This window comes from Cetorhinus maximus, chromosome 7 (assembly GCF_964194155.1).
Source record: "Cetorhinus maximus chromosome 7, sCetMax3.hap1.1, whole genome shotgun sequence".
In the NCBI taxonomy this organism is placed as follows: domain Eukaryota; kingdom Metazoa; phylum Chordata; class Chondrichthyes; order Lamniformes; family Cetorhinidae; genus Cetorhinus; species Cetorhinus maximus.
The window spans coordinates 80,572,771-80,595,161 of record NC_135885.1 but is presented as its reverse complement, the minus strand read 5'-3'; the positions used below and the strand labels follow the sequence as shown (position 1 = coordinate 80,595,161).

General features: G+C 45.8%; 1 protein-coding gene across 3 annotated transcripts in view; it reads right to left on the bottom strand.

The window, feature by feature from the left end:
- Positions 1 to 22,391, bottom strand: part of LOC144682893 (protocadherin Fat 3-like) — a 689,075-nt gene that overhangs the window by 105,217 nt on the left and 561,467 nt on the right. For all 3 annotated transcript variants that reach the window (XM_078545758.1, XM_078545759.1, XM_078545760.1), the window contains 3 exons: positions 18,116 to 18,312; positions 17,828 to 17,981; positions 15,485 to 15,718 (listed from right to left, as the gene is read on the bottom strand). In XM_078545758.1, the coding sequence (XP_078401884.1) occupies positions 15,485 to 15,718; positions 17,828 to 17,981; positions 18,116 to 18,312 (585 nt within the window). The remainder of the gene's footprint in view (positions 1 to 15,484; positions 15,719 to 17,827; positions 17,982 to 18,115; positions 18,313 to 22,391) is intronic.

The following is a 22,391-nucleotide window of genomic DNA, read 5'->3' as shown; positions in this document are numbered from 1 at the left end:
AAAGATCCTGCCCATGGTGTTGTTTTTGTTCCAAGGTGGTCCCACACCAAATGCCACCTTGTCGAGGACAATAGTGCACTGCAAGTATGGAGAGTAGGCAGATCATGATGTCAGTTAGTGTGTAGCTTTGATTTGACACCAGTGCTGTTATTTTTTGACCTTGCTGTTCCAGCTAACAGCCCCTCTTAAAGACACACTGCTGAACGTTTGTTCAGAGTAGGAAGGATTCCCCCACCAGTCCCCCACCAATGACGTGCAGGTTAGTTGCTGATTGATTTCTACTGGCTGTAGAGTTTGAGTTTGTAGAAGTGCTTGGTGGATTGAGGAATTATTTAAAGTTAGTCAAATTGACAGGGAGAGGTACTGCACATGGAGAAGACCCGAATTGTGACTTCACAGTTCTGGGTGGACCACTTGCTCTCAGAGATGGGTGCTGTAATAAGAATTCCCTTTGGCCTACAGCATGAGAGGGAATTAGAACAGCAGCAAAGAAGAGTACAAGGTGCTCACAGAGGGAGGAGGAGGGGGAAGAATAGATTCCTTCCGGGGGTCTTGAGGAAGAACTTTTCTGACTTCCACCTAAGCCAGAAGCAGTGTGTTGGCTCTACTTTACAAAGGAAATGCTCACAGAACTCTGCCATCTTTTGTAACCAGATTAGCAATCTCAGAGCAGGGCAAGGGCAGTGCTGCAGGTGGTGTGAAAGTGACCTGGCCCTGAATTTCTTTGCATCTGGATCCTTCTGGGCTGGAGCATCTCTCAGTTTGTTGCCCACAGCTGTATCAGAGAGGTGACAGATGTTCTTTCTTCAAGGAGAGGGGATTTCATTACCTTTTCCATGAACATTGAGAAGCAGGAGGACCATGTCCGTGACTTTGCCAAGGCAGTGGGCGTCTCCACTTGCAGGGGACCATACATGAAAGGCTTTGCAGAAACTGCATCTCAATGCTGTGATGTACTACAACTGCAAACATTTCTACTTACTGAATGTGTAATTGGTGTGAAACCATGCTTAGGACATCCTGCAATCCTGACAAAAGTCACGATGTTCATTTCTGCAGCAGAACAGTGTTCCCTCTGTCTCCTGCCATTACATCAAACCCGAGGATGGTTGCTCAGCAATCCACTATATACCTGGCTCACAACTCCACTCTGCAACCCAAGCACATGTGGCGGGGTATAGCTGCCACATGAAACATCATAGAACAGACCACTGATGTGCTAAAGCAATGGTTCTACTGTTTGTACCACGCTGGCAGAGCCCTCCAGTACTCGATGGAGCCTGTGTCCTGATTTGTGGTGGTCTGCTGTATCATTCAAACCTGGGTGTCATGAGGGTGCAGCCATCTTGGATATGGCGAACAGTTTGGGAGGAGGAATGGAAGAGGAAGTGAAGAAAAAGGAACTGAAGAAAGAGGTAGAGGAATAGGAAGAGGAGGAAGGGAAGAGGCAGCCAGTAGATTCCTCTTCTGGCCAGGCTGTTAGTAATTGCCTCATTTGATGACGGTTCCTATGAATGCAAATTGAATTTCCCATTCACCAAGACTCCCACGCCTTACTTTCCTTCTGATACTGACCATCACAATATCCACTTGACCACAAAACCACCATTTCATTACAAATTTATCCAACAAACTAGCCACTATGCCATACAAGTCAATTAATCACTACATTCCTTTGGTCTTGCGATGCCTTTGCCTGGCCTCATGTTCTGATACAGTGCTACCTCAGTGGCTGCAGCATGGCTAGTGGACGGCTGCTGACTTACAGTGGGGAAGAATGCAGGTGATCCTGGAGCATATCATTGAGCAGCTCTGGGCCTAGAAGACTTGGCTTTGGACTGCATCGCCCCAGCATGGGTGACACCAGTCTCAACAGGCCAGCTATCTGACAGAAAATGGCAGTGGCGGAGTGGGAGTGGCGGGAAGGTGAATGCTGTCATTTTCAGAGAGGACACCAGGTGTGAAATTGTCCCAGAATTGCACTAAGTGCGGTAGCGGGCAGGTAAAAGAACATTTTACCTGCTGGGCGCAATGGCAGTTTTTCACACCATATAACCCCAATCCTACCTCATTAATAATGCATTCCCGGGAAACACACTCTGATTTGGCAGCCTCTGATTTGTCTGCCACGTCATCATGCCAGGCACCATATTTAAAATGCAGCCATGCACATACCTCTCAGTACTTCCAGCCCAGGACTGCTGCACAGAAGATATCTCCCCAAAAGACAAGACTGCAAACCCCCTCCCCACCCACCCTGTTTCAGTAATGCATCCCTGGAGCGTCTTGTGGGTGCTGTGGAGGCCCGCCGTGATGTCCTCTACCTTGCTCTGGCCACAGGAGGGGTAGTAACATCACCAATCTGGCTTGGGAGGCGGTGGCAGAGGTAGTCAGTACCAACACCCTGAAAAAGAGGGCAGCCACCCTGTGCTGAAAGAGGATGAAAGATCTCCTCTGTTCTGCCAGGGTAAGTCACTCTTCTCTTCATTCTCAACTCACACACTCACAAATCCATCACACATCCACAGGGCCCTCACTCACTGCCAGTTCAAGGGACATCACCATTCATTCTCTCACACACACCTTCATTGTCCTCATCCCATCCATGGGACCACTCACCACCCACACATTCCAGGCATACTTATCATCTGGCCTGGTATGCATCCTGCTTACACTCTCTCCATCTGTCTTCATGCAGGACAAATTGGCAGACAAGTGGGAGAGGTCGCAGACAGGTGGAGGAAAGGCGGGAATCAAGGTCCTCATGGACATTAAAAATAGAGTCACTCAGCTGGCCAGCAAGGACCTGGACTGTTCCTGTGCTGATGGTGAGGTCGGCGGCGCTCTACCAACTCAGGATCCAGCAGTGCAACATACGTCAGACAACCATGCTGTGAGAGATATATCCTGTTCCGCAAGTCCCCTGCCATGCACTAATTATCTCTCCTTCCTTTCTCAGGCACAACTGGGAAGCAGCTAAGGGAGTCCATGACTCAAGTCCTCGACTCAAGCCCCAAAGACAACTCAGAAATAAAATCTGCTGAAACTGTCATTGAAGACCTGTCACAGCGCTCACCCGTACCCTCCGCCAGCACAGAGACACACACCTCAGTGAAACCAAACTTTAGAGTAGTCTCAGGGTCACAATCTGGTGAGCACATCACACTGTCTGATCCACAGCAGGTGGCGACAAGGGCTTCCCATTTTTCCAGCTCTCGGAGGACTGCTGGAGACCTGAAATCTGCTAAGCCCGAGTCAGGTGATGAGCCTCTGGACTCATTCACACCTCAGTTGCTGGAACTGCAAAGGCAAGCTTGAGAACATCAGGAAGGGGTGTCTGCTGCACTCCTCAGATTGCATGGTACGATGAAGGAGTCTGTCCACCTTCAGGCTGAGGTGATAGCGCTGGCATGCCAACACATCAAGGTCAACACTGATAGGATGATGACCATCATGGAAACTTGGTCCAGGACATCGGTCCTGCACTGCTGCGGAACTCCAGCGCTGACGCCACAGTTGGCTTGCAACAGTGTCAACGCGAGAGGGGTGTGGGGCAGCTCGATCTCACTCCTGCTTCACCTTCACCTCAAGGAGTTAGCCAGGGGCCCTCAGGCACCCATAGGGAGGAGGATCAGCAAGTGCACAGTCGGGGCCATCCACCCAAGTGACTCCGCGAGTGTTCGGCCCATCTGAGTGCCTTCTTCCTGTGATCCCAGCAAATCCAGCTCCACAGGCTGAGTAGGGTGCCACTGGCACACAAGGCCCTGAAAGCAGGCCAGGGCTCTCCAGGTCTTGGCCCTCCAGAGGACCTGTCAAGGTCACCACAGACAGTGGGTAGCAGTCAGCAGGCTGCCTCCACCTCCGCTCTGGATGTCAGGGGAGCAACAAGACAGGGCGGCAGGATTAGGATGGTTACGAAGGCGTAGTTGCACAGCCTGGGCATGGGTGTTAATCACTTGTACATAATGTTCACTCCGTTAATAAACTCCAAAGAATGTCTTCTTGCCTATGGCTCCTTGTTGTGATGAGCAGTGTTCGCGTTGTTCAGATGTTAAACCTTGGTTCCTGCACAAGATCAAGGCAGGTGTCTCAGTCCAGGGCCTCTTCCCTGTGCTTTGTGCTACTTTCCCAGCACACTGATGGTGCACCTTCACAGTCACTGGACACATCAGTCATGCCTGTATCTCAATGGGGCTTATCATTGCTGCCAGAATGCCCTAGGCTGGTGGCACAGAGTTCTGTCATTCTCTCTGTGTGCCCCCTGCATCTTTGAGGTGTGGCTGGCCCCCCCCATCTCACCAGCATCTGTGTCTGGTGACAGTGTGGTCCTGGAGGGTTCAGCTCACGATGGATGCCATAGGATCAGGAGAAGTTAAAGTTTCCCCGCTGCATCTCCATGATATGACCTTGTTCACAGAGTGCAAGCAAGGTGCCATCAGCCAGACAGGAGTCAGACATTCGCATAAGCTATCTGAGGATCTATGGAGTGACCCCACTGCATGTCATCATCATCCTCCTGGAATGTAGGAACTATGGGCGTCCGCTACGTCTCCATTATAGGAGCCTTATCACAGAGAGTATGTGCACTGCCATCAGCCAGACAGGAGTCAAACGTTCACAGATGCAATGTGAGGATCTATGCTGTCTCCTCACTGCATGTCATCATCATCCTTCACGAATCTAGCAGTTATGAGGGTCTCCTGAGCACGCACCTGCCTCATCTGTCCAGTGCAAGGGCCTCATCGGCGTCATCATTGCCTTCGAGGACCTCCTCACCCTCATCCCCGTCGATGCCTTTCTCAACAGAGGAGACGTGCAGCTCCTTCATCTTCTCTTCAGTGAGTTCCTCTCCCCACTGCAGCGCCGGGTTAAGAAGGGCGTAGCAGCCGACGACGATACGTGACACCCTCTGTGGTCTATATTGCAGAGCTCCACCAGGCCAGTCCAGGGACCGAAACCTGATTTTCAGCATCCCGATGGTTTGCTCCACCAAGGTGCGAGTTGCAGGATGAGCCTCATTGTACGTTCTCTTTGCTGCAGTCCAAGGCCACCGCGCGGGTGTCATCAGCCATGGCCTCTGCGGGTGGTCCTTGTTCCCGAAGAGCGAACCCTGCAGCCTCTGTGGACTCTGGAAGACGTCAAGGATCTGAGGCCTACTGAAAATGTGGGAGTCGTGGACACTTCTTGGGAACTGTGTGTGGACCTGGGGGATGTGTTTGTGGTGGTCGCACACCAGCTGCACATTCAGCAAGTGAAAGCCCTTGCGGTTGATGTAGTTGACTGCTTGTTGCCACAGAGATCTGAGCGCCACCTGAGTGCAGTCGATGGCGCCCTGTACATGTGGGAAACCCGAGATCTAGGCAAATCCCAGCACTCTTGCTTCCTGGCTTTCCTGATCCCGGGCGAAACGCACAAAGTTGTGTGCTTTTGTGAAGATGGCGTCCATGGCCTCATGGATGCACTTGTGGGTAGAGGCTTGCAATATCCCACAGAGCTCACTTGTAGAGCCCTGAAAGCACCACTAGTGTGAAAATTGAACGCCATGGTCACTTTCACACTCACTGGCAGTGGATGAACTCCATGTCCCCATGGGCCAAATCCTGCAGCAGGTGGCAGATGTGACTGACAATTTCCCTGGACTTGCGCAATCTTCGGCAACACTGGTTCCTGGTCATCAACAGGAATGACAAGCTAGACCCTGGGTCTAACTAGGCACTGACCAGCAACAGCTCGCTGGGGCTCTTCAGTGGCATGCACAGGAGTGTCAGTCACACCTTCTCACTTAGGGTGCTGCTCCTCCCTCTGCCTAGCCAGGCATCTCCATCGCTCTCTTCTCTTTCGTCTCTGCTCTCTGTAAGCTATGAGGCATACAGCTAGGTCACCAGGCTCCATGCTCCTGATGTATTTCTTCTGCAGGATGAAAGAGAGACACGGGTGGGTTAGCTTGGGTGTACTAAGAACCTCTCTTGGTTAAGTCTGACAGCCCCTTAATGCATGCCAGAGTGTGCTGGCCACCACTTGGGATGGCCAAGATTCAGTGCACTGCATGGCTGCCCGAAACCCCACCCTCCTCTGCCTCACTCCACCTGACTGATTGGTGGCAGTTTTGCCCACTGGACTGCATGCTATGCTCTCAGCTCAGGTGTAGGCATTCTCCTAACCCGCACTGCAAGGCTCCACTGTTAGCTTGAACCATGGGGAAAACTGGTCCAAACCTGAATTAGCACATTTCAAGGGGCTGTGTGCGCCTCTACTATGACTTCTGATGGCCAGCTTTTGCAAGGAGATTGTACAACGTGCCCAGTTGTCCAATTGTTCTGCAGTCCCCTAAACTGTTCATTAGTATGCAGTCTGTGCCCGAAGGGTGAAAAGCTCTGGACCATTTGGTGGCAATTTCAGGTCTCTGTTGCTTGAGTGGGCAGATAATCTAGAGGTCCGACTCCAAGCATGTCAGTGTGGCTGTGCCTGAACTGTCTCAGCTGCAGAGGAATGGTCACTTTATACAAGGTTGCCTAATGCGTGGCCGCTTCCCTCCCCCTTCCCCCCTCCCCAGCACGTGCTGGTGCACTACCATCATCCGCAGTTCAGCAGTTGCACTGCCCCCCACTCCCCCCTCAGCTCGCCTCAATCGTGATGCAGCTCTTGCCGTGCCCCCCAACTTGCCTCATCTGCAGTGCAGCCCTTGCCCCCAACCCCAACTTGCCTCAACCGCAGGGCAGCCCTTTCTCTGGCTGCACACTGTCAGCCAGTCAGGAAAATGCGACTTGCCTGTGCCGTTGCCTGTATGCACGGCGTGTCAACCTTGAGGTCCAACAGGCGACCCTCGTGTGCACGCTGCGCAACATTACTGTGCACCCACCTCAGATTCCCCACAAAGTTCAGCTCACTAGGTGCACACCTTATATATGCTGTTGTGAAACACATCGGCCTGCAATCATGCTGACATTCTCGGATGATCCAATGTGGGGGAATGGTGGTAAGACAATGAATGTCAGTTATGAGTTGTGCTTGATGTAGAACAATGGTTGGCAAGTGAAGAGGGAGCATCAAATGGAGCCACGAGTGAGACTGTTGGTTCATTTGTAAGAACATGACATATGAAGATGCTTTCACAATCCTGATCATTTGTATGAGGTCACTGAGTTTTTGGAGGTAGACTGCCAGTATTGGCCGTGACAGCTATTTGCTCCCTAAGACTTTGTAGTGTTTGCCTTGAGCGCTTCCTGAGCAACTGGGGCAAAGAGGACCTCTCTCCTCCCGTCAATTCCTACACCAAGGACTCCAATGCTGCATCAAGGAATCTTGGGGCATGCGCTCTGGCCTTATGTGCCATTTCCGCAGTTCTTTATGCCCAAAGACTCTTTTTGATCCAGTTCTAGCAGCTGCTGCTGCCAAAATGCACTTCTTGCCTAAGTAGTGGGGGCTGGCTTTAAGATGCTCTGACCTTGAATGAACTTGGGCCGCCTGCTGAGGTATTCAACCTTAGCTGGTGTTTGTGTTCTGTCTATATTGTCTGAGGCCATGTAAAAGGGAAGGTTTGGGTTTTGCCCTTACCTGTTATTGATCAGGGGTAATTACCTGGAAAGAGCTTTGTGGATTTTTTTTTATTCATTCATGGGATGTGGGTTTCGCTGGCTGGACCAGCATTTATTGCCCATCCCTAGTGTCCCTTGAGGAGGTGGTGGTGAGCTGCCTTCTTGGACTGCTGCAGTCCATGTGGTGTAGGTACAACCACAGTGCTGTTAGGAAGGAAGTTCCAGGATTTTGACCCAGCGACAGTGAAGGAACGGCAATATATTTCCAAGTTAGGATGGTGAGTAACTTGGAGAGGAACTTCCAGGTGGTGGTGTTCCCATCTATCTGCTGCCCTTGTCCTTCTAGATGGTAGTGGTTGTGCGTTTGGGAGGTGCTATCGGAGAAGCCTTGGTGAATTCCAGCAGTGTGTCTTGTAAATGGTACACACTGCTGCTACTGTGTGTTGGCGGTGGAGGGAGTGAATGTTTGTGGATGTGGTGCCAATCAAGTGGGCTGCTATGTCTTGGGTAGTGTCAAGCTTCTTGACTGTTGTGGGAGCTGCACTCATCCAGGCAAGTGGGCAGTATTCCAACACACTCCTGTGTCTTGTAGATGGTGGATATGCTTTGGAGAGTCAGGAGGTGGGTTACTCGTCGCACTATTCCTAGCCTCTGACTTGCTCTTGTAGCCACAGTATTTATATGGCTAATCCAGTTCAGTTTCTGGTCAATGGTAACCCCCCCAGGATGTTGATAGTGGGGGGGTTCAGTGATGGTAATGACATTGAACATCAAGGGGCGATGGTTGGATTCTCTCTTGTTGGAGATGGTCATTGCCTGGCACTTGTGTGGTGCGAATGTTACTTGCCACTTGTCAACCCAAGCCTGGATATTTTCCAGGTCTTGCTGCATTTGGACATAGACTGCTTCAGTATCTGAGGAGTTGTGAATGGTGCTGAACATTGTGCCAGCAATTTTTTTGCACTGTTTAACTCTGCTGCTAATGATATACCCTCAACTTCCCACTGACTGCAACTCAAATTGCAGGCATGTGTAGTTGAAACCAAGAGAAGTAGAAACCAAGGTTACCATTGACCAGAAACTGAACTGGACCAGCCATATAAATACTGTGGCTATAAAAGAAGATCTGAGGCTGGGAATTCTTCAGCGAACAACTCACCTCCTGACTCCCCAAAGCCTGTCCACCGCACAAGTCAGGAGTGTGATGGAATACTCTCCACTTGCCTGGATGAGTCCAACTCCAACAACACTCAAGAAGCTCAACAGCATCCAGGACAAATCAACCTGCTTGATTGACACCCCACCCACCACAGTAAGCATTCACTCCCTCCACCACCAAAGCGCATTGGCAGCAGTGTGTATGATCTACAAGATGCACTGCAGCAACTCACCAAGGTTCCTTAGACAGCACCTTCCAAGTCCACGACCTCTATCTTCTCGAAGGTCAAGGGCAGCAGATGCATGGGAACACCACCACATGCAAGTTCCCCTTCCAAGCCACACACAATCCTGACTTGGAACAATATCACCATACCTTCACTGTTGCTGGGTCAAAATCCTGGAACTCCCTTCCAACAGCATTATGGGGGCACCTACACCACATGGACTGCAGTGGTTCAAGAAGGTGACTCACCAACACCGTCTCTAGGGTAATTAGGGATGAGCAATAAATTCCTGCCTTGCCAGCAATGCCCATATCCCGTGAAAGAATATAAAAAAAGAGAAAGTGCAGAATCTCCTTAGTGAGGTTAAACTGGGGTCTCAAGAGACCTGAGCTAGTCCAAAAGGCAAATAAAAAAAATTAACCACATAAACATAAAATGCACTTTTGCTGTTTGGTTTAAAGTAAGTATAAAATGACAAGCCGGCCAAAAGATGAACAGATTACATCCAGAAATAGCATTAACCCAGTAAGATTGAGAAGGACCATCAGGCTGAGGAAGTGCACATCCAGCAATACTGAGAAAGAACATAAACTGAGCAAAAGAGGGACAGAAATAACTTGCATTTATACATTTATATAATGCATTACCAGGTTTTCTTGACACTCCATAGTGCTTAACAACCAATAGATTACTTTTAAATGATGTCAGTATTGAAGGATAAGCAGAGACTGTACACCTAACATGAATAGATGACACCAATGTAAAGAGAGAAAAAACACACATTTTAAGGACACCTGAATCACAGTGGAGATCCGTGCCCAAGTTGCCAGTCTTCATGTGTTCAGTTAGACAACAAATGTGCAGGCTATTGGATCATGGGTGGTGTCACAGTTCAGCACAATCCTTTCCTCAAATTCTATGTGCACTGACATACACTTACTTTTCAGCAGGCATCACTGAATAGTGATCAGGAGCAGAATTCTAACTAATTTTTCCCTTAACTTCAACCTCTCTGGGTTAGTGAACTGTAATAGTCCCGAAATCAACTAAATGACAGTACATTTTGCAGGTATATGTTGTAAACATAATCAAGGACTTGTGTTCCTTTCAATCATTGAAGTAACCTTGCTATCAGCTTAAATTGTGAAAAGTATTTCCCTGCACATTTGATATTGATGTAGTACAAAAAAACCCTACTTTGATACAAGGTGTGCAGTACAATAGTGGCATTCATACTCCTGTCCTTCATTGATGCCAGGACTGATTAAAGATTCCAATTTCCTTTAGTAAAGTAAGATAAATATTTATTTTCACAGTAAAGTTTATGGTGATATTCTGAAGTGGGACATTTTACTGTTAATTATGAGCAAATCCATTATTCCACATTATATATGAAACTGCTGTAGATTTGCAGCTGTAGTATCAATAAGGCTTAAGATGAAAACTTGTTTCATGCACTTTTGTATGGAAAATACAGCTCACTTCCATAAGAAGGTACTTCTTATAGAGTAACAGATGGAAAAAAAGCAATGGCATTGGAAACAGTTGCTTAAAAATTGTGCCCTTGATATTAACTCCCCCTCAAAGGTCAGGGCGTGAGTTAAACCCTAAAAAGCAGGGAATGTGTCCCCAGCCCATTGACTGCACACCTGTTGCTGTTCTTACGGCAGCTAGTAGTTAGTATCCTCTTATGGAAAGGCGAGGAACATCATTAACATATTCACACAAGGCGTCAACTGTGCAATTGGGAGCCAAAGTTAAATTTAACCAATGCTGGTCGAGTTCCCAAGGCTTAGGAAATCCAGCAGCAAAAGGGAGGCAGGAGCTGTTAAATCCAGAAGGTGCTTTTTATAGCAATCACTGTGGGCCAGGAGCAGCAAGGAAGCTCCCAATGGATCCTCAAGGAAACCTTCATTCACACTTCTGCCAATCACTGCTTTTCCCTGATCTTCGCTGTGATCATCAGCCCCCCGAGATATCTGCGCTCCTTTAATTCTGGCCTTTTGTGCATTCCCTATCATAATTGCTCCACCACTGGCAGCCGTGCCTTCAGTTGCCTAGGACCCAAGGTCTGGAATTCCCTCCCTACACCTCACCGTCTTTTTACCTCACTTTCCTCCTTTAAGATACTCTTAAGGCCTGCCTCTTTAATCTAGCTTTTGGGTTATCTGACCTATTATCTCCTTATGTGACTCAGTGTCATACTTCATTTTATAATACTCCTGTGAAGCACCTTGGGACATTTCATTACATTAAATGCACCATATAAATTGCTGTTATTGGTTCCACTGACATATGGTTAAGAGTTTAAAATATGGCTCAAGTTTCAATCTAGTTCTGGGTCAAAGGGTACCATGTGTAATTTAGAATGTGAAGTGAGTCAAAAATAACAAAAATATATTGTTAATTTCAATTCTTTGATAAACTTGTTAAAGTAAACAAGACATATTAAAGACTGACTGGTTTACAAAGCAATGTAAATGCTTGTGCCTCAGTGGCATATAAAGAAAGTGTTTCAATGGGGTATCAATGTAGGGATAACCTACTGAGTGGAAACCACCATTAGATTATAAATACATGTTGTTTATGTGCATTATGACTCACGTATGGTATTATTCTAAAAATGTCTGTTTTTAAGGGAAACATTTTACATTGTTTTCTATTTGAAAGTATCCGTTAAAGGATATCATGGCTTTCGTAAAATTTGCTTTTCAGTTTATTTACATTTCAAAACATTTCCAAACATTGGACTGGAGTGGAACTTGATGGCTGTATATGTAAAGCCCCTCTGCAGCACAAACACTTGCATATTGAATTTATCAAACTTAACATTTGCAATAAAATAAATTATGAAAATGCTCAAAATGCAGAACAGCTCAATCAGCAACTGTCAAGAGAAAAGGCAGGTTATGGGCGTTTTAGTTGCAAGCTATTTCAGGATGGTTCTACAGAAGGATTTGCACCCAGAATGACCTAATCTTTCTTCTTTCTTTACAGGTGCTCAGTGACTTCTGGGGATTTCCAGCATTTTTCTGTATTTCAGATTTCCAGTTTTTATGTTTTGCTTTATTTATAGTTGTACTGGTGGCCTTGTGATCAGCTAAACGCATTTGTAGTTTACTTGCAACTAGAGTGAAAGCATTAAATCTTCAATAGTGGTGCTCTAGACAACTCTATTCCAAGTTAAACATAGACAACATCAATTTAGGAAGAAAAACAATCTTTAACATAGCATGAAAAAGTAAGTTGCAAAAGGAAGGACTTTGTTTTCAGGTCAAGCACACTCAAGTCAGCATACTTGGGCCAATACACTTTAGAACAATGGAAAATTATGGATTATGCCCTCAACCAGTCATACATAAGCACACCAAATTAAAACTTAGGGGGTTAATTTCCTTGGAGTTTCTCATGTTCTGCTGTTATATCTTTGGCAGAGCTCTAGCAGTAACCCCATTTGTGTAATAAACCAGGTTTCTGCCTAAGCTACGATGACAGTATAGGAGAAGGCCCAAGGAAATTCAGCCCCATAGCACTATACTGATGATTAAAATATAGAACTTTTTCAATTTCTGCCCAGAGCAGTTTGTAACTATGGATTCTACTGCAAACTGAAAGCTCATTTCACAGTTCACCTGCAATAACTGACAACTACCTAATGTGTTAACAACTTATTCAACCCACACTTCAACACCGGTTGGCACATACAATCCCCAGATAAGTGCCAAATGTTGAAGTGTCTGCCTCTTACTTGGATAATGTTTCACTCAAGGATGGAATAAATAATTCATTATCCATTTTACTGACACTGCTGTAAACCACAAATTCAATGTTTAAATTGCACTCCACACAGTATTACCTAATCAGAAGAGCTGCTGATTGAATTGTGCAGTTGATGCATCATATGCCAATAAATAATATTGTGGCTTAATCAGGTTGAAAATTAATCAATGATAACTGATGAAGGGCTATTTGACCTAATTTTTCATCCTGCCAGTAATATTGAGTATAAAACTCACAAGCAAAGATGTTGGTGGTGGGGGGTGTTAAAGTTTGTGAAAGTGTCACCTCTGCATTGTGCCTGTATCTTCAGTTATCTATCTGTTGCTTTGTATAATGTTTACGTGCTAGCTGTTTTTTTAAACTTGATTCTTTCCGTAAAATATAGCTGGTGACACATCAGCTTAAATGGCAAAGAGCAGGAAACCAAGTAGAGCTGCAATACTATTAGAACAACAAATATTTGCATTATGTTGCACCTTTAATATGGAAAGCATCTGGAAGAATTTTACAGAGGTGAATCACAGAATCACAGTGCAGAAGAGGCCCATCGAGTCTGCACCGACATGTGAGAAACACCTGACTGACCTACCTAATCCCATTTACCAGCACTTGGCCCATAGCCTTGAATGTTATGACGTGCCAAGTGCTCATCCAGGTACTTTTTAAAGGATGTGAGGCAACCCGCCTCCACCACCCTCTCAGGCAATGCATTTCACACCGTCACCACCCTCTGGGTAAAAAAGTTTTCCCTCACATCCCCCCTAAACCTCCTGCCCCTCACCTTGAACTTATGCCCCCTTGTGACTGACACTTCAACTAAGGGGAACAGCTGCTCCCTATCCACCCTGTCCATGCCCCTCATAATCTTGTACACCTCGATCGCCCCTCAGTCTTCTCTGCTCCAACGAAAACAACCCAAGTCTATCCAACCTCTCTTCATAACTTAAATGTTTCATCCCAGGCAACATCCTGGTGAATCTCCTCTGCACCCCGTCCAGTGCAATCACATCCTTCCTATAATGTGGTGACCAGAACTGCACACAGTACTCCAGCTGTGGCCTCACCAAGGTTCTATACAAATCCAACATGACCTCACTACTTTTGTAATCTATGCCTCGATTGATAAAGGCAAGTGTACCATATGCCTTTTTCACCACCCCGCTAACGTGCCTTCAGAGATCTATGGACACACACGCCAAGGTCCCTTTGTTCCTCAGAACTTCCTAGTGGCATGCCGTTCATTGAAACTTCCTTGTCAAATTACTCTTTCCAAAGTATATCACCTCACACTTTTCAAGGTTAAATTCCTTCTGCCACTTATCTGCCCATTTGACCATTCTGCCTATATCTTCCTGTAGCCCAAGACACTCAACCTCACTGTTAACCACCCAGCCAATCTTTGTGTCATCCGCAAATTTACTAATCCTGCCCCCCACATAGTCATCTATGTCGTTTATATAAATAACAAATAATAGGGGACCGAGCACAGATCCCTGTGGTACGCCACTGGCTTCCAGTCCCTAAAGCATCCTTCTGTCATCACCCTCTGACTCCTACAACTAAGCCAATTTTGAATTCACCTTGTCAAATTACCCTGTAAGCCATGTGCATTTGTCTTCTTTATAAGTCTCCCATGTGGGACCTTGTCAAAGGCTTTGCTGAAATCCATATAAACTACATCAACTGCACTACCCTCATCTACACACCTGGTCACCTCCTCAAAAAATTCAATCAAATTTTTTTGGCATGACTCCCTCTGACAAAGCCATGCTGACTATCCCTGATCAAACCTTGCCTCTCCAAGTGGAGATAGATACTCTCCTTCAGTACTTTCTCCAGAAAAGAAAATTGACTCCATTCCAAAGCGAACATTAAAATAGGTGACCAAAGGCTTGATCAAAATGTTAAGTTTTAAGGAAGGCCTTAAAGGAGGAGCAGGAGATGGAGAGACAGAGTGATTTATGGAGGTAATTTCACAGCATGGAGCCTATGCAGGTGAAGCCACAACCCCACTTGGAGAGATAGAAAGAAGGTTGTGTCAAAGGAACAGTTTGAAGTTTCAGCACTGAGAGATGTTATAAAGGTAGCAAAGGGCAAGGTATTGAGGAATTGAAACATAAAAATAAAATTTCAAATTTGAGGTATTAGGCAATGGAAGCCAACGTAGGTTGGCAAGGACAGAAGTGATAGGCATGTGGAATTTGGTTTGGCCTGGAGTTTGGAAAGCAGAATTTTAAATAAGCCAAAATTTATGGAAAGTGGAGGATGGGATGCCACCCATTGGAGAACATTGAAATAGTGATGATTGGAGGTGACAATGACTTGGGCAAGATTAGGCCTGAGGTAAGCGATGCTAATGGAGGTGGAAGTACAGAAAACCAAAGGAATATAGCATATTCTAATGCCAGGATGTAAAAAGCTAGGCTAAATAAAAGGCTGTATGTCACCCGTGTATATTATCATATAAATAACTGGAAAAATGAGAGTGTACAACTTCCAAATAATTCACTGGTACTTCTTCCAGTTTCTTGTTCAGTTCAATTCTTCATACATAAAGATTAACAATTGTAATATCAATATCACATGATAATCAAGAAGTAATTTGTAGCTGGTTATCAACGAAATTTTATGTTGGATTAAATGCAAGTCAAGTACAATAATTTTGTGGTTATAAAAGTTATCAGTTTAGAAATAAATAAAATATATCGGTTTGTCTAATTGCTTATTTTGCTGTACTGTATATCACTGTATAGTAAGTGCTTAAAACAGAATTCAGTGGCTTACCTATATCTGGGTCTTTTGCTTCAACTTTTGCCAGCAAAACCTTTATTGCTGTGTTCTCATATACAGACTTCGTATAATGACTGGAGGAAAATACAGGGGGATTGTCATTCACATCCTCCAATAACAGAACTATTCCCGACTGGCAGAAACGCCCGCCTCCATCTGATGCCCTAGCAATCAAATTATATACTTGAGTTTCCTCATGGTCTAAAGCTGATAATGTTTTCAGTTCACCTATAAGATAACCACAACAAATAGGAAGTTTACAAAAATATTAGTTCATAATTGCCTAGAAAACAATCTAACAAACAAAAGCTGATGAGTTACAAATAGCACCACTCGTGGTGGTGTTAAAATTAAGAACAGAATCATTCTAAGGAAGAGAAAATGATTCTAACTTTGATGGAAGCAAAATAAAAACCCATGCGTAGAGCATTATGATATAAGCTGTTAATGTAAACATAATGAAACAGTTTGTAGATATTTCATGCTTGTGTACAATAACTAACAATCACAAGTTAGAACACATACTGAAGTGAAAGTCTTTAAATATAGGGACAATATCCTCTGTGCACAACACATAAATGGTGTGCTATTTGCTACTTCATCTTAAAAATCAGTTCAGCAGCTGGTTTCCCACGTTTCATGATCTAACTGTGTAATGTACACTAGCATACTTAAATTGATATGTGGGGCATGCTCATGCATAACGATTATACAGATCTTTTAATTAGATTCCTACCCTCTTCTGCAACTATTTTTTCCCCGGACCTTTAATGCACCACAATGTGCCCTCTGGTTTCCAGTTTTATTTTTAAAAATCCTGGGTCAGTTCCCCCCGCAACCCCTCCTCCCCCACTTCCTGGTGGGTTCTGAGGCAGGGGTTTGGGCAGTGGGGGGCATGAAATTGCAAGAACAGGATTTCCTCCAGCTTCCCGCCCACCCCGACCTGGTAGCATTTTAATGCTGGGGCTGGCAGGGCCTCAAGAGAGAAGCCCACCCCTGCCCAATTAAGGCCCTTAAATAGCCACTTATGTGCCTTTTCCTGCCCTGTCTCAATTTTTATGCTGGTGGGTGGATGACAGCTCTGGGGGGGATGGGGGGTAGCGAAAATAAAGTAAGGTCAATCTCAGGGGATGAGAGTGGCGGAGGGGGGAGGGGGGTGCGGGTGCCTCCATCAGAAGCCCCCTTCTGACTGAGGTCGCCCTCCCTTATGCCCAGTGACCTCCAGACCACCCTCTCCACCCCCCAATCAATCCCTCGAGACCCCGATTGCCCCTTCTGCAACCTCCCAGGCCTTCCCCACCCTCTCTGCCCTGGGATCCCTGGCTGGGGAGGCAATGACATGGTGATATAGTTGCTGGACTAGTAATCAAGAGACCCAGGATAATGCTCTGGAGACCCGGGTTCAAATCCTGCCACGACAGATGGTGGAATTTGAATTCAATAAAAATCTGGAATTAAAAGTAGAATGAAACCATTGCTGATTGTCGTAAAAACCCATCTGGTTCACTAATATCCTTTAGGGAAGGAGATCTGCCATCCTCACCTGGTTGGGCCTACACGTGATTTCAGACCCACACCAATGTGGTTGACTCTTGAATGCCCTCTAAACAAGGGCAATTAGGGATGGGCAATAAATGCTGGCTTAGCCAGTGATGCCCACATCCCATGAATGAATAATAAAAAAAAATTTACCTGTCCTCTGGTTCCTGGGATTTAGTGCCAGGCAGCTCCTAGCAGTGCCACTTCTGGCCACTGCAGCACTGTGCCTGTTGGCCAGCAGCTCTCCAAGGTGGGATTTCCTCCTGAGTGAGGGGCAGAAGTCTCGCCTTATGCCAATCAATGCTCGTTGGAGCCTAATATGGCATCAGGGCTGCTGGAGTCGCCGACCCTTCAGATGGTGGGGAGTAAGCCCCACCATCCTTAAAATTCAGGCCCTAGTGTTATTTCTCTTCTGTGCATCTGTGAATATTGGGTAAGGCTTTGTGGGCCAATTTCGTATATCCAAAAGCTGGCTGATTGTAAAATGTGAGCAGTTGACAACTATGATAATTCTGTAAAGTAATAGAACACTCCAGTGCTGTAGTAAGTACATATCCTAGTGTGAAGCTAAGCCATGCAGTCTCAATTTTGATCTCTGATCTGGTGTGAATTCACAGAGAACAAAAGCTTTCCTGGTCAGCACACCTCAGTCATTGGGGGAGTTCCCACATGCATTGCTCAAATTGAATTTTAACATAGCACACTTCCATCACGTTACGATGAACCTCATCTTTTTTATTTCTTACACCAATCTATAAATCTGAAAAAAATTCATATTGAGGTTACAGAAACATTTACCACTTTCTGGTTCCAGGAAAAATTTATCTGAGCCGGCTCCATGCAAAGAATACCGTATTTCTGCATTAGACCCAATGTCAGCATCATGAGCACCAATCCTTAGAATAACTTTGTTTGGTGTAATGTCTTCCACAATTGTCTCAGTGTAGGTGACCTGCAGGTATTTAACAGCAACACAGTGTCTCAGATGTAGCTCATTCTTCAATAAGCTAAACAGTTTAGACATTAGAACTCTAGATAAGGATTACTCATGATTTAGAAAGTGATAAAGGACCAGATGAGACTTACCTGATCACATATAGGACTGTTATCATTCGCATCGAGCACTCGAACTTCAACCACTGCTCTTGATACAAAAAGCCCATCGGTAGCTGTGATATTCAGTAGATAAATATCCTGTTCCTCACGATCTAGTGGTCTCTTTACATAGACTTTCCACTCATTTTGCACCAAGCCAAGGGCAAACTTTCCTTTAGGATTTCCTCCTAAACACATGTACAGAAAACGTAACTGTCAAACACAGTAGAAACTATTTCAGTGTTAAAAATATTATCTGAAAAATCTTACTAATCCAGTAACATAGTTGGATAAGGTTTAGTTTATTAATGAAACTTCAAGAATTAGAACATTACATGGGGTTAAAGAGTTATAGTATTGATTCATATTTTCATCAGTGGCATACAAAGGCTCATTCAATAATACTCAGATCAGATACAAACCAGTTAAGTGCTAAGTTGAACTCCAGTTACACAATAATGGGCTAGATTTAATGCTTTGCTGCCGACTGGTCTGAAGATGGAGTAGAGGGAGGGTTGTTAAATCCAGTGAACCAGCAGTGGGGTGGCGTTGGGCAGCTCACCTGGCAGTGGGAAATTACTGTCTACTTAAGGGCCTCATCCTGCCACTGCCAGGATTTAATGGGCGGCTGGGCCCATGCCAAGCGCCGAGCCCAGCAGGTTTCTCTGCGTGGGTTGGTGGTGGGAAGGGGGGGATCTCTCCTTGACAGGTTCCCTGGGCCCCACAGGGAGCCCTGCCCCTGCCAAGATTAACCCCCCCCACCCTCCGGCTACTCTCTTGGTCTCTCAATCCAGGTTCCCTTGCCCTCTTCACTGGAGTCTGCTAGCTTGGCACCCGATGAAACCCTCAACCACACCTAAATGATCCAGCGCCGCACGCCTGGAGTACTTGAGAGCTGCTGGGCTCTGATTGGCTGGCACCTCTCTGAGGCAGGACTTGCTGATGCAGAAGGTGAAAGTCCTGCCTTTAGCCTATGGCAGTGGCTGTGGGGCATTCAGTCTTCCCATCAGCAGGATCCTTCCAGACTTTTTAGTTGGAGGGTGGAGGGAATCCAGTATAATTCAGTCCACTGTGTCTAAAAAAACTTCAGAGAACATATCCTAATGTGCCTCAGGGAAAATAACTGCAAATAATTGCCATGCTGAGAGCCAGAATACATTTCTTGCACCCAAGTTAAATGAATGCCACTTTTCATCCAGAGGAATACATCTTTCTTTTTTGTATCAACTGCTTGGCTTTTTTTCTCTAGGGATCCAATGATGCAATTGGAAATTGTCATGTGGAGAACTCAAATCCTGCAACTTCATAGTATCAAGACAAAGCATCAACCTACCTCACAGTCTTAAACACTAGCATGAATGCTAATATGAGTTTCAGTGCCGGCTGAGTCAGTAGCACTCTTGTTTCTGAACCAGATGGTTGTGGGTTCAAGTTTCACTCCAGGACTTGAGCATGTAAATCAAGGATGGCACTCTAGTGTGGTACTGAGGAAGTGCCATACTGTAGGAAGTGCTGCCTTTTGGATGAGAGACCCCATCTGCCCTCTCAGGTGGACTTAAATAATTTCATAAGATTATTTGGAAGAAGAGCAGGGAATTGAGCCCTGGCCAATATTTATCCCACAGTGAGCGTCCCATAAACGGATTATCTGGTCATTATTGAATTGTTGTTTGCTGGAGCTTGCTGTGCAAACATAGTTTGCTGTGTTGCCTTCAATACAACAGTCACTACACTTCACAAACTAATTATCGGCAGAAAAACACTTTGAGATGGCCGGTGGCCATGAAAGGCGCTATATAAATTGAAGTCTTTCTTTTTTAACACTTCCAGTCCCACATCAGCCAACATTGCGGCATCTCGGAGTCAGATTAAAAAGAAACTAAAGCTTAATCATATATTTACTGCCCCCACAATAAAATGTTCATTGGCTTAAACAAAAAATGGTATATGAATGTAAATCCTTAAAATACAAGTTATGTGCCATTTTATATTGTGTGTTTATATGTGCACAGAACTAGATTAAGGCTGGCTAAATCATATAAATTTAAAGTAGTATCTGAGGCGCGGATTTTCACTCCTGGGTTGGGTGTGCTGTGTTGGAACATATCCCAGCATTTCCCCCATCACCTTGGGAAAAGCAGCTCTGAAGTTGGGATGTTTATTCCGGGGGTAGCATGCGAAGGTTGCCAGTTGCGGAGGCAGCCTGGGCGGAAGGCCTGCATCGGTGCACTGGCACTGCGAAAAATTGAATAAAAATCGAAACCAAAAACATCCCTCTAGCCCTCACCCCTCACACCCCCTCAACTCCCACACACTCTGCATACTCTATCCATGCCTAAACATGCCCCCTCATGCTCCATCCATCCCCTTATGGCCCCTCATAAGCTCCATGCCAACTTATGCCCCTCTACCCACATCCCATGGACCCCTACACCCTCCATGCCAACCTAAGCCCCTGTACCAACCCCCATGGCCCCTCTTACCCACTATGCCATGTTATGTCCTTCTACTCATCACCCAGAGCCTTTCATATCCAATATGCCACCCTATGCCCCTCAACCCATGCCCACAGCCCCTCATACACTTTATGTCAACCCTTTGCTATTCTACCCACTGCCATGGCCTCTCATACCCACTGTACCAACCCATGCTACCAACTCATCCTCATGGCCCTTTACAACTCTGCTGCCAACTTAATGTCAGCTCATGCCAACCCATACCCTCCAACCGCTAACCTTTGCCCATATCCCCTCCATGCCAACTCACCTAGTACCCACCATGAGCAAACCCCAGGGGCCATTAAGAGCTAAAATAAGGTAATGAGTCTTCTGATTATGTCAGTGTTTAAAAAAGCTGATTAGTAAACAATCAATATATTGAAATTCCTTCAACCAATCTCTTGTGAAAACAAACATTTCACTTAAGTGCTTAATCTCCAATGAAAACAAACATCTCTATTCTATAACCACTCGGAGCTGTCAGTCAAACTGCACAGTTAACACTGTGAAAATGTTGGGTTGTAAAATAAGCCATGCAGTATGAATCCTATAATGACGACCCTCAGGCTTAGGTCAACAGAATGAAATAGCCAGCACTGACTTTTTTTTAAACTCCACCTTGACAGCTTTGAGAGCTTGACAATTCTTTGACATCATGGCAGTTCTTTGACAGTTCCAATGCGTTTATGCACATTTGCACACATTCATTTCAACTTTTTAAACAATCCCAAAGGGCACATGACCTGTTCTAAAGGTGCTCCGAGATCATATCCAAAGTTACCTTACCTCTCCAAAAGGTTATCCTGGCTATCCAAATGTATCCATAAGATTCTGACCTGCTCCTTTCAGGTCTAATCTGCATACTTTGGCTTTTAGGCACCTACCTGACCAAAATCACATGAATGGAGGCAATTGCTGATTTATATGAGCACCTGCCTCCATGAACTACAGATGTGCAATTTAGAACTCAGCCCCATTCCACTCCTCCCCATCCCCCCACAAAAATGATGGAGGGTAAGTTTGGGGCGGAACATCCGAGTTCAGGGCTCTGCCAGAATTTTTCACACATTTGTGTGTGAGGAAATTCAAGCCTGAGTGCACAATGGTTGCAAACTATAACACAAATGTAGCAGCAGCTATATTAATGATGGTCATGTATAACTTGATTACTCAAGAATATTGTAGTACAAAGGCCCAGATTTTCACTCCCAAGTTGGTTGCACAGAGAGAGAAGTTTCAGCTCTGCGAACCCAACCTTTAAAAATAGCCACCCGCCGATGGGATTTGCGTTCCAGTAGCATGGTCTGGGTTGGAAGTTGCAGAGGCTGCCAGGTGCAGAGACAGTTGGGCAGAAGGCTGTGCTCCGGCACTTTTTTCAAAGATTAAAACAGAAATCAGCCCTCCCGCCTCCACCTCTCACTCCTCCTCAATGCCCCACACACTCCCCATGCCCCATCCATGCTAACCTATGCCACATCATGCACCCCATCCACCCACCCACCATGGCCCCCAATACCCCTATGTCAACCCATGCTGCTCTACCAATCCCGCATGGCTCCTGATACCCTCTGTGCCAACCCATAACCCTCTGCCCACCCTCATGGCCCTTCACACCCCCTATGCTCCCGACCTCCACACAGCCCTTTATAGCCCCTATGCCAACTTAGTGCCAACCCATGCACCCCACCCATCACCCTTTACCCTTACATCCACCATGCCAACTCACCTAGTGTCCCTTGACAATTCCTTGACACCTTGACAGTTCTTTG